The following is a 12,420-nucleotide window of genomic DNA, read 5'->3' as shown; positions in this document are numbered from 1 at the left end:
GGGGGGGGGGGGGGAAGGAAACTTCTTTTTTCCTATGGGGTAGTACTTGATTAAGTTTCCAGAACAGTTTAAGCCTTCGGCTTCACAAAGCCTGGTATAAGTGCTTGCCCTTTTTTCGTTTTTACTCTCCTTTGTTGTCAAAGTCGCTCAACTACTGTGGTAAAACCTCTTGAGCTAAATCCAGTCCAAACCAAAAAGAAACAAAGATCATTTAAGAATTCGACTTGTTGACGCTACAGCCATTGTCATTATATGGTTAATATGCTCAAGATGACGGGAGAAATTACTACAAGGGCTACTTACTTGCGTGCTAAACCTTCTCTGTTTCCTCCATCGCCAATTGTTATGTGGACAGCGCCACACGGATCAGGTTTACCATTGTAAACTCGTTTCTGTTGTCAAAGAGATACAATTAGGTAAGGAATCAAAAAGAAAAAGCGTCTCATTTCATCTTCTTGTGCCGAGGGTCTATCGGAAATAGCCTCTCTACCCTAGGGTAGGGGTAAGGTATAAGTACACACTACCCTCCCCAGACCCCACTTGTGGAATTATATTGGGTTGTTGTTGTTGAATCAAGAAGAAAAAGCAAAAGCAATGAAGGCATACCGTGCGCTCATAAGCATGAACATGCCCAGTGATTACTATATCTGCACCAGCAGCATACAGCAAAGGCTCCATAGCTGCCATCATGTCATCACCTTCACATTGATGGGCTCTATTACTATTATACCATGGCACATGGAATAAGACAACTAACCACGGTGTTCTTTTACGATCCACTTTTAGAAGATCAGCCTGCAGCTCCAATAATTGAACTAAATTAGCAAGTAGGAAACTGTGATTTTCAAAGAAGAACAGAATATCAAGATATTCTCAGTTATTCCTTATATAATAATATTACTGAAAATGCTAGAGCTTGATTAAGAGGCAAAATCCTAATGGTAATATGAAATGCATATAGAAGTAGTCTTTCTGTATCCAAAGCTTTAGGTTCAAGAAGATTATAAGGAAGCTATGTTGGATCTCAACCCACTCCTTAACCCAACTGGATTCTTGCCTGCTCACCACCTCAACATAATCAACATGCTGGCTTTTTATCCTGAAAGTACAGATTCTAAGTCCGACTGCTTCAAAAAACTACATGTCTCGGCTCATTCTCTGCTCACTACGGATACTAGGTTTGTTTTTCGTGTCGGTTTTAAAATCTCTTAATATAACAATGGACAAATATATCTATAAAATCTGGAAGTATAAGCAACAAAATTATTTTTAACCTTCATATATTGGAACTTCCAAAAGATCGGAAATTCCTCAAATGTCATATGTGAAACTATAAAACAAAAGCAAATTAATCCCTTTCATGGTGACTTCTACCTGATCATAAATTTCCTCAAACAGAGAGTTTTCATTATTTTTTGGAAAAAATGAGAGCTCATCTAACCTTCAGCCAGTTATATTGGTCAGAGTATTCATCATAGGCAGTATATGAACCGAGCATAATGATATGAACCCCAGCAACATCAAACGAATAGTAGAGATTTGAAGTGGATCCACTCTCCGCAAATGGCATCTTCCACCTTGAGTTATAAGAGACAAACCCATCTTCTAGAAATATTATGCTTTCTTTTTCGTGATTCCCTTCTGTCACCATCCATGGCCTAGCACTAGCAAGTGGCTGAACGAGTTGACCAAATGTGTCCCACCTATATTGTAAATAATCAGCATAAGAAAGATCACCAGGGAGCAAATGAACATCGTATTTGCATTGGTCAATGTGGTTCAAAGTTGACTTAGTCCATCCAGTTTGGCCTAAATCACCGGCCACAGAAAAAGTAACTGGAAATTTAGAGGGTGGAGTTTTCAGCTGGAACTCAGGACCTTCTCCTCCACATCTATAGAAGTACGTGGTATTTTCTTGCAATGGTCCAATGACAGTGTGATGTATCTTCCCCGAACTATATAATAGATAACTATACTTGGTACTTTCTCCTTGAGCTGTAGCACTGTATTTTCCAGGCGATGTTCCATATTCAACAATAGAAGGACAAGATGTATCAGTGGTGACCCATGTGACCCGAATGTGTTTGTCCCCAGCTAAGGAGATGTGAACCTGCGACGAGAAAATCAATTCCATTGATGAAGTTCACACGGCTCAAACCGTGAACCCAAATACAAAATAATCACCTTACATGTTACGTCAACAGTCTTTTGACAGCTTAAAATAACATTAAAAACAGATCTGGACAGATATATATGAAACAAAAACTATATAGTTTTAGGCAGCTTACAAGCTTTAGTGATTTTATCAAATGAACCTACGGCATACCAGGGCTAATTTAATTATGCTTGTCGTACAAAGAAACACATAAAATCTATACTAGTAACTGGTAATGTACCTTTCTGTGAAGAAAGAAATATTGACTCCAGGTCAATATTCAGTAACTTAAGGAGCCGAAAGATGGTCTATATAAGCAGACTCAAACTGATCATAGAGGCATAACATAGGATTCCGTAAGGGCCTTAACAAATCAAAACCAAAAATGATCATTAAAGGTCAACTTTTATTTGGGATAATGGTGATATCTGCACCCGCTTTGCAAACAAACTTGCTACCTCTCACCAATATAAGTACCAATAACTCCGTCCATCAAGCCTTGGACAGATGCAAAAAACACCCACATTTTTTTTTTGCTCTGCTTAGGATTTAATCCCTGGTATCCCTTCAGCTTCATTAATCACTAGTTGCTAAAAGACAAATTATTCTAACAAGGAAAAGGTCCAAATTTGCTCTTGTACCGTTCAAATTGCCAAATTTTGTCCTCCGCATTAATGAATCTCTAATGTGAAATGGTGGTCTGTGGACTCCCAGTATCCAAATTCTTTGAGGAAAAAGGTCCAAATTTAGCTCTCAACTTTTGACTCCGGTTTAAAATTACCTTAAGATTGAAGTTCCGTTAGGGGTCAAGGACAAAAACAAGACCCTTTCATAAAAGCAGGGTAAGATTAGATCAGAAGTCTAAGGGGTCGTTTGGTTTGAAGACAAATTATGCTGGGATTAGTTACAGTGAAACTAGTTTTGATGAGATTAATTATCATGGTATTATTTCTTATTGACTGTTTAGTATGTTGTATTAATCCTCAGATTGTCAATTTTACTACTTTATCCTGGGATTATTATTTCACCCTCTAGCAGGTATAAGTTATATCGATACTATTTTTAATCCCGGGATTAGTAACCAAACAAAGGATAAGATGATACTAAATTTTTATCCTAATTTTCTTTATCCGTCGTACCAAACGCCCCCTAACAGAGCACAAAGTAGCTCAATTTCATACAGTGACAAATTCGTCCATTTTCTCTTCAGAAAGACAAAATTTTACAACAGACAATAAGAAGTTTCATTCTTTCTTTTCACAAACACTAAGATGGAACCAAATCCAAATAACAAAGAAAGTGTAATCCGATAAGTTAGTTAAAGCTACCCAATTAGAGCAACAACTGAATCAAGTATCCGACCCGAATAGTAACCTTCCAGCTTTAACCCGATTCATTTTTTAAAAAAAAAAAACTAGAGCTAAAATTAGAGTAAAAACAAAAGAAATGAACTTTAAATTCAAAATAATAGTTACCTGCTGAGGCTGTGAGGAAGGCCTAGAATTCCATGGCAGATGAAAGGTTTTACGAGGCGGAGGACGAACATATTCACCGGCTGCAATTACTGTTCCATCGATGAACAAAGTAGCAATCAAACAGAGTAATACTACTAATATTTTCATCTTTGATCCAAGAATTTTTGTTTACTGGCAAAAACTGTATGTAGTCAAATTTGGAATCTCCCTTATTTATCACTTCTCCCTTTCCTTTTCTTTAGCCAATTAATATTTTTCTCGTCCCAATAGAATAATATTCCTTGAGTACAAAGATAAACATGGGGGACTTTTGTCCAAACCATCTATTTTATTTATGAAATTCATTAATTATATGCTAATTATTAACTTAAAATCTAATAATTTAAAAAAATTATAATTCTGAACCACTAATTTTTAAATCCTGATTCCGCTTCTGGATGAATTAATTTTTTATGCATAATATTTGAGGTTAGGCAATAATCTGACTAGTCAATGAGTTGGATGTATGTGGTTAAAATATGTACTTTAAGTTTTATGTTTTTCAGTGTCATTTAGCTATAATTGAGATTTTTATGCAAACAGAAAATGTAGAAAACTAATAATACTATTTTTGTTTTGTATTTTTTTTGTTTTGTACATTATTGGCCTAACAAGAACTAAGGGCCCGTTGGCCATACAAAAGATTCTTTTTTTTTTTAAATTGTTTTTTTTTTTTACTTTTTTTGAAATCAGTGTTTTGTCTTGAAATTTTCGATTTTCACTTTGAAGATAAATTTTGAAATTCTTTGAAAAGTTGAAAAACTCTAAAAAGCTATTTTTCAAAAAATTTACTTCAGATACTCATAAAAATTCAAAAACATCTCAAAATTATATTAATATCCAAACACAACTCTAATTTTTACTTAATTTTTTTTTTTTTTACTTTTTTTCTAAAATTTTATAATTTTTATGTCGAAACGCACACTAAGTAGAGAAACATGATAGGTGAGTATCCATGTGACCGATCCCAAACTTATCACTTTATGGGTTCAGATTCGAAATTCTACCATATTTCATCTAATTTAATAGGTTCAAAATCTATTATTTATAAATATTTAATAAGTTTTCTAGCAGATATAGAGGATCTAAACCGATACTATGGGTTCAGGTGAACCCATGGCTTCTAATCTAGATACGGTTAAAGTTAAGCCCATTTTACACCTCTGAACTAAACTGTTATCAGAAGGTCTATGATTGAGCTGATGGAAAAAATAATTTAAAATTCAAATATTGACTTACATTCATCTATAAATCCATAATTTAATAACTTATTTGGCCAAGCTTTTAGAAGAAAAAAAAATGCTTCGAGTAGAAGCAGAAGCAGTTTTAGGGAAGCAGAAAAAAGTAGTTTCTCTCCGAAAAAAACTTTTGAGAAAATACACTTAGAAGCAGTTTTTAAAAGCTTGGTCAAACACTAATTGCTACTCAGAAGTATTTTTCAAATTAATTAGTCAAACACAAACTGCTTCTCACCAAAAATACTTTTGAGAAAATCACTTTCGAGAAAAAATACTTCTCAAAATAAGTTAGTTTTTGCAGCTTGGTCAAACGTGCTATAAGTCTTATTATTTGCCGTTTTAATGAGATTGGAGTTCGTTTTCTCTCTACCAAAGAACTTTGACGCCTAACTGAATGATTAAGCGGTGTGGTGGATGGATTAAATTCCTTTACTCTAAATCAAATGTCTCGAGTTTGAACAGTGAAAATGAAAAAAATTCTTAGTAAGGAGCATTTTCCTCTTAAATGTGCATTGTACGGCCTTTTCTAGATTAGTGGAATCAGTAGGTTCCAAATATCAAAAAAAATGATAAAATGAGCTAGTGCACAACAAATTAAGTAGAAGACAAACTCCTTAGATATCTGTCTGGAATTATCGATTAGAAGTTGGATAAATGATGACCAACAGAGAGCTCACAAAAGGTAGACAGTTTCTATGGGCGTAGGCCTCCCAAAAGGTAACAGAGGAGTGTAAAGGTTTCCTCGGGCCGAACAGAGATTGGCCCTCGTGTGCAAAGCAAAAAGGAGCTTGACTGCAAGATCCACCCGTCGAGCCGGGATGAAAGTTGGCCTTAGTGATCCATCGGTGATAGGTGGATGGGCCGTCGCTCAATGGATAAAGTTACTCTAGGGATAACAGGTTGATCTTCCCCAAGAGCTCACATCGACGGAAAGGTTTGGCACCTCGATGTTGGCTCTTTGCCAGAATATACCTTACTTAACCATAATTAAATAAGATAACTCTCTGCACAAAACACATATCATACATCAATTAGTTTGATACAAACACACGGTGTGAATAAACTTTTCCCGATTGTTTATTTACCGAGATATAGAACTTGTTAATGACCCCAGTTTTGAGTCAAATCATAAGAGCCTCTATCAATGTTGCACATCTTTTTCTCTAATGGTTTTGTACCTTCTATTTTCTGTTTTCCTTCTTCAATACTGTCTTTAACATATAATCAGGCTCTCTGCAAGGACTAAACAGGATATAGTAGGGCCAAAATATCACCAAATTTCTTCTTCATAATAGTGTTCATGGACGCTCAGTTACAGTACGTTCTTGAATAGCGTTTATTCTCAGCTCCGGGAAGTTGGAGCTAAAAGAAGAAGAACAAAAGCTCCTGAACTAATAGCTAGCTATCCGCTTATTAAATCTAACAAATTTAGCTAGGAAGTCAGAAGACTTGCTCCATTCGAGGTCTAAATAAGAAGTTGAGCGCAACAGTGGAGGAGGAATCATAATGCTGCTATGCACTCGACTTCAATCCTTGCATCCATTGGCAGTGCTGCCACCTGATAAGTTGCACGGGCTGGTGCAGGAGATTGAAAATCTGCAAGATAGCCAAGTTAGATTTACAATCATCTCACATCGCATTGAGTACATGAAGTCATGAAGTAGCATGCTAAAGTAGACATTCTTTATACAGTGGCTAGTTCTAGTAAAAAGTGGACAAAGATTTTAACACTGAATTTCTTTCTCTTACATGCAAAACCGGCTTTGGGTACCTTCTACTATTGAGCTTGGTACAGTTTGTCTCACACATCAGCAATTCCAACCATCAGTGACAACAGAAGTGACCACACTCATCTTACTACGTGCAGTTTTTACTCTGAGAGTTTAGAACATTATATGGGCACTTTTCCTTTTTTAAACACATCGATTTGAGGTTCCTAACATAGCCTAATTACTAATAGGGGACTAGCAAACAAAAAGTTTATACAAGTAGCATTCAAATGCTGAATACAATGTTAGAATAATTGAGTAAAAAGTTTTTACGTCATTAGAGTACAGAAAATGAATTGTCAAAGAATAAAAATGAACCTCCACTTGGCATAAAAACTAGTTTAAATTCATGCTAATCACCTCCTTTCAGGTCTCAAAGAATTGTCATATTGAAGAGCAAACAAGACAAACTTTAATTGTTTTTGGCAGAAAATAAGGTTGGATCAGTTCAAAAGTTTATACACAATCTCTTAGATATCCCTAGCAGAATTGCCAAAAAGAACTAGGCAGGGCAAAGAACGAGCCTTCTGCAACCAGCTAAGAAGTAAGCAACACAAAATACAATACATCCACTTCTATTCTTCTGCTTAAATATTGTTTAGACCACAGACCTCATTTAAACAGGTTAAATATCTTTTATTCAGTGTTCAAGTTTTCAAGATGATCTTGCTTGTGAAAAACAGAGGGAAGAATCTCATTCATGAAAACTACACAAAAATCAAAACTAGTTTTCTCGGTATCATGACTCACATTTAGCATAAATCTCATTCACTTTCTTGAAGTCCTTCAGATCAGCTAACCTGTAGAGATAGAATTATTCGAAATCAATAATCAAGACTATAATGAGACACAAATTTTGGGGGTCAGGAGAAGAAATAACAAAAGATCATACAGGATCGTCGTCTTAACAACTGCAGAGTAGCTAACGCCACTTGCTTTAAGTATCTCCCCCATATTCTTGAGAACCTGGAAATCAATATTAAGCTCAGATATCTTAAGGTCAGTGTTTTGAATTTGAAACAATTTTTATCGATAACCCTAAATATAATTATGACATATGGATGCATAACAAAATGCAAAGATGACTGAGTACTAAAATACCTGCTCTGTTTGATCCTCCACATTGTCTGAGACAAACTTCCCGGTCTGCATTCAGTCAGAAGTTAGTTAAACATCGCATAAAGCAAAGGCATGTGATGGAAATAGTACACGTATCGTCTCAAGCTTATGATAAGAATAAGTATTTGCAATAACTGATGCAATAATATCACAAACCTCAGGAACAAGACCCAAAACCCCAGAGACGAAAACAAAGTTATTAGCTTTGATGGCTTGAGAGTATGGCCCCAGTGCTGCCGGAGCCTTATCAGTGTGAACAGCCTCCTTTACACCTAGCGAAATACAGATATTCATTAACAAAAGGTAAAGAACTCTTCGAGAAATATCGTGTGAGAGAGCAATTTCCCTAAAACCTTATAAATTAATTATTTATAGATATAATGCCTTGTTAACAATAATTCCTTGTCAACATAAATTGTGGGACACGAATTAAGGGGTTATATATAAGTTTTATTCCGTATAAGATGAGTTAAAAGCTAATTAGGGGAAGTTGTCTATAATTATTGTGCATTGACAACCTAAAAAGTAACAGCAAGCAACCTGCTATATTGATAGTATAAAAGTTCTTTACACACTCAGCTTACATAACTTAAAAAACATTATCTAATTAACTTGTTGCTTAATAAGTTGCCTAATAACATTCATCAGCGAAAAGCAACTAAGCATAACAATTTCTGCATTCCAGCATCAAGTTCACACGCCATTGGTGATGACGAATGAAACAACACATAACATACTGCTTTCTTAAAGCAGGATTATAATCCACGCCCAGATTATAAACCAAACTCTAAGCTCATGTACAAGTCGGAAACCGCTGCATATTCTGTCAAAATAAACCCAGAACATAGAGAAAAAACATCAAAAATCACAAAAAATCTGTTTTTAGTGCTTTGAATCCTACGTAAACGGATACTATGTGTCAAATTCAAACAAGTTCAGGCTGAATAATGAATCCTTTAAATCCATTCCGCCTCATTCCAAAGCAACAAGACTAATCAATCAGCTAAAAATCTCGACTTTAGTATACCCTGTACTAAATAGATATGCAAAATTGATACTCCCTTTATTTCAATTTATATGACACACTTTTCTTATTAGATCGTTCAGAAATTAATGACACATTTATATACATGGAAACAATTTAACTTTAAACTTTTTATTTTATCTATTTTACCCTTACTAAGAAGCTTTTATAGCCACACAAATGTTATGATCCCACAAAAGCTTTTACCTTTTATGATTTAAAGACCACAAGTTTTATAATTTTCTTTTTTTTCTTAAACTATATGCAGTCAAAATGTGTCATATAAGTTGAAACTGAAAGAGTAGATATCTACATCAATCAACTCAATGCCACAATCCAAACTAGTTAGAATCAGCTATAAGAATCCACTATATTCATGCCACTCTATTTGAATGGTACCATAAGCCAATTTTCTTTTATATTTAATACAAAAACAAGTAAAGTAGGTAAATAGAAAAAGACATTCTGTTTATTCCATTTTTTTTGTGCCTCTCCTTGTTTTCTCCAGAAACCAAAGTTAAAAACTTTATTTGTTTGTAAAATTATTTTTTTTTGTGCTAAATTTTAAGGAAGAGGGTAATAGTGGACTCACTTGTATCAGTGGAAGTACTTAAGCAAGCGAAAGGCTTTGACCGAGCTGGTGAAATAGACCGACGAAAGTTTGCACCAGCAAGTGAAACACAGCCCACTCCAAACGCTACCGGAGCTCGGCTGCGTAGGGCGGCGACGTCCATTGTTGGCATTTGGAAGCGACTAGCTGCGGCGGCCCACGTCATTTTTCCGATTCTCTGTTATGTTTCTATCTGTAACCTCTTTTTCTGTTGCCTTTTTCCATTCCTTTTATTGCTGCCTAATTCCGTAATGTTAGGCATGGGCTACGGTCTCTAAAGCCCATGTAGGCCCAAATATTTTGCTGCACTGAATCTAGGCCCATTTATTGTGGACGGCTCTCTGCTAATGTCCCACATTTGAAACTTATACAATAAGTTTTCTTCCTATACGATATTTGAAACTTATTTATTAAAATTGTCCAAGTTTTGTATATTAGTCGCCCTAAATAAGTTTTTCTTACAATTTATACACAATACATTATTAGTGTCTTAAATTAGGAGATTCTTTGCTCGGAAAAGGGCGTAACTGAAGGAAACGAAGTTCAAATTGTCCTTTCAACTAAGTATGACTCCTTCCAATTGTGTGTTACCTATTTTAACCCATAATTAACGCAACTCTTCTCTCTCTTTGTCATAGTTACCTATTTTAAGAAAAGAATAATGTATCGTACAACATCATACAAATTAAAAATAAATTTCATACAAATTTAATGCAAAATTTGACATATCTACAACAACATACATACTAAAAACAAATTTCATACAACTAATTATACAATATACAACTTATTTATAATTTATCTGCAACTTTCATGCATTATTCTTACCCAATTAAATATAACTATAACCTCATATAACTTTCATACAAATTTTATACAATATGTCTTTTGTATATAATTTGTATATATTTTGTATGTGGTGTGTTCTTCTACTTCTCTTCAAATTTCAATTTGAAAACCCATCCAAATTATATCTAATCTTCACCAAACACCCTCAAAATCGAGATATAAACTCTATAGAATATTCCCAATCATTTGTAATAACACCATTCCAAACAAAATTTCTTAAAAATCCGAATTCAAATTCAAAGCTTCGAAACTTTTTAATGGTTGTCAATGATGGAGAGTCAAACACCTTCAAAATTTATTGATTGACAATTTCAATTCGAACAATCCAACCAAATAATAATATACATCTACTGTTAGCCCGTCATCGGAACACCAACAAAAAAAAAAGCAAAGCCCAAAAAAGCTCCAAACTCCAGCCATGACAAATTAAAATCGATAAAAATTAATCCTTTTCTTTGCCATTGTTAGAGAAATTTATGAGCTTTAGAAGGAAAAAAAAGTTATATAATCGGTATAGAAAGGAAGTTGATTTCAAAGAGAGAAAGAGAAAAATCCTTCAGAAACATTGGGGTTTGTCTGGGTAAGTAAGGAATTGTGAGGATTTTTTGGGATTTACATAATTAAAAAGCTGCAATCAAGAGATACTCATTTAAAACTAATTTGTATATAATTGGTAAATTGTATATGACCATGTAATTAAGTCAAAACTTGATTGGGGGCGGGAGGGGGAGAGAGGATAAATAAGTTTCATATGTAGTATAGGTAGGTAAAAATAAGTTCAAACTTAACAACCTCTAGCCATTAGTCACATACTTACCAAAACTAGCCTAGCGCATATAAAAATTAAAAACCTAAATAACAAGGATTTTTTTCTATCCAAGAATCACACGCAAATATCTCTTTTCATATTTTTAAGCGTACTCAACAACATTAGATGCAAGAAGGAAAGAAAATTTTATGGATGAGGTAGCAAGGATGAAACACAAAGAAAAAATATATAAGATTCTAAAAACCTAAGCAAAAGGAATATTTTTTAATGGGTGTGGTTGAAATTCATTGAAAACATATAGATGAGTCAATGCACAAAATTTAAGGAAGATTGGAGATGATTTGGACTAGTTTTGATTCAAAATTTGTAGTTGAAATCGAGTTTAAAAATTTCTCTACGACATAATGTCACACCTCCTTTTTTCCGAGGGGGATATAAGGGAGTTTTTCCAATTTAAGTGACATTAATCGAATTGGGATTGTTTATTTATTTTAGAGTCGCCACTTGGGATAATTTTATGGTGTCCCAAGTCACCGGTTTATTTTAGATCCCAAATCGAGGAAGATTTGACTCCATTTAAAGTCTGCGAAACCAGAAGACCGGGCAAGGAATTTTGTTAACCCGGGAGAAGATGTTAGGCACTCCCGAATTTCGTGGTTTTAGCACGGTCGCTTAGCAATTTATACTTGGCTTATTTTATCTGATTACTCATTTTAGGACCTATATTTATTTTACCTTTTACCGCTACTAATCACTTGATAACCCGTATTTAAATAATTAACTTAAGACGAGTTACGCGTACGTATACTCATTTTAGTTTGGTGCGTCAAGAATCATGTCAAGCATACGTATACACAATTCACAACACTTGGTTTATTTAAGGGGAAAAAAAGGTTTAGTCAAAGTTGCGCGAACGCGTACTTTGAATTTATTTGAAAAAAATTGCAATCACGATGGTAGTTTAAAAATCGCGCTTAAAAGCATTTCTATGAGTATTTGATTAAGGCGTTTTATTTACTGAGAATGTTTTACCATGATCACGCGAACGTGTACCTTGGTTTGTTTTGGCATCACAACTATGTCACGCGTGCGTGTACATAATTGTAATAGTTAGTTCGATTATAAGTATACCTAAAGTTATGATTATGTCTCTAAGCTAAGTGCCCTATGTCGTGTAACTAGATGTGAAGGTCCAATGCTATATGAGATATTTATTTGAATTAATTAGGTAGGTCACATATCAGCTGCCCAATGGATCTACAATTAAAAGGCTTTGGGCCTGATAAAGGCTGGGTCCAAATGAACTCGGGTCCAAGACGTGTATCGTCCATTATATGGACCAGCTAATGAATTTAATTCGCAGAGAACATGGG

The 12,420-nt window shown here is 34.6% G+C and overlaps 2 protein-coding genes across 2 annotated transcripts in view; both read right to left on the bottom strand.

Annotated features, from left to right (window-relative positions):
• The window catches only part of LOC109230791 (purple acid phosphatase 18-like), a 4,751-nt gene extending 825 nt beyond the window's left edge, over nucleotides 1–3,926 (bottom strand). The window contains exons 1-4 of the mRNA XM_019396228.1: nucleotides 3,631–3,926; nucleotides 1,442–2,110; nucleotides 607–795; nucleotides 304–392 (exon numbers count right to left, since the gene is read on the bottom strand). Coding sequence (XP_019251773.1) covers nucleotides 304–392; nucleotides 607–795; nucleotides 1,442–2,110; nucleotides 3,631–3,777 — 1,094 coding nt within the window. The 5' untranslated portion in view covers nucleotides 3,778–3,926. The remainder of the gene's footprint in view (nucleotides 1–303; nucleotides 393–606; nucleotides 796–1,441; nucleotides 2,111–3,630) is intronic.
• Nucleotides 6,162–9,649, bottom strand: LOC109230792 (reactive Intermediate Deaminase A, chloroplastic). The gene is made up of 6 exons (XM_019396229.1): nucleotides 9,412–9,649; nucleotides 7,952–8,067; nucleotides 7,778–7,822; nucleotides 7,569–7,642; nucleotides 7,427–7,476; nucleotides 6,162–6,503 (listed from the first exon to the last, which is right to left on the bottom strand). Exons 1-6 carry the CDS (start codon nucleotides 9,593–9,595, stop codon nucleotides 6,409–6,411), a joined length of 564 nt encoding a protein of 187 aa, XP_019251774.1. The 5' UTR covers nucleotides 9,596–9,649; the 3' UTR covers nucleotides 6,162–6,408.

This window comes from Nicotiana attenuata, chromosome 8 (genome assembly GCF_001879085.1).
Source record: "Nicotiana attenuata strain UT chromosome 8, NIATTr2, whole genome shotgun sequence".
In the NCBI taxonomy this organism is placed as follows: Eukaryota; Viridiplantae; Streptophyta; class Magnoliopsida; order Solanales; family Solanaceae; genus Nicotiana; species Nicotiana attenuata.
This window is presented reverse-complemented; position numbering and strand designations above follow the sequence as displayed.

Coding starts and splice junctions, on each gene's coding strand:
- LOC109230792 (XM_019396229.1), bottom strand. CDS start 9,595: ATGACGTGGGCCGCCGCAGCTAGTCGCTTCCAAATGCCAACAATGGAC. Junction 8,068..9,411: donor AAGTACTTCCACTGATACAA/GTGAGTCCACTA, acceptor GTATTTCGCTAG/GTGTAAAGGAGGCTGTTCAC. Junction 6,504..7,426: donor GAATGAGATTTATGCTAAAT/GTGAGTCATGAT, acceptor GCTATCTTGCAG/ATTTTCAATCTCCTGCACCA.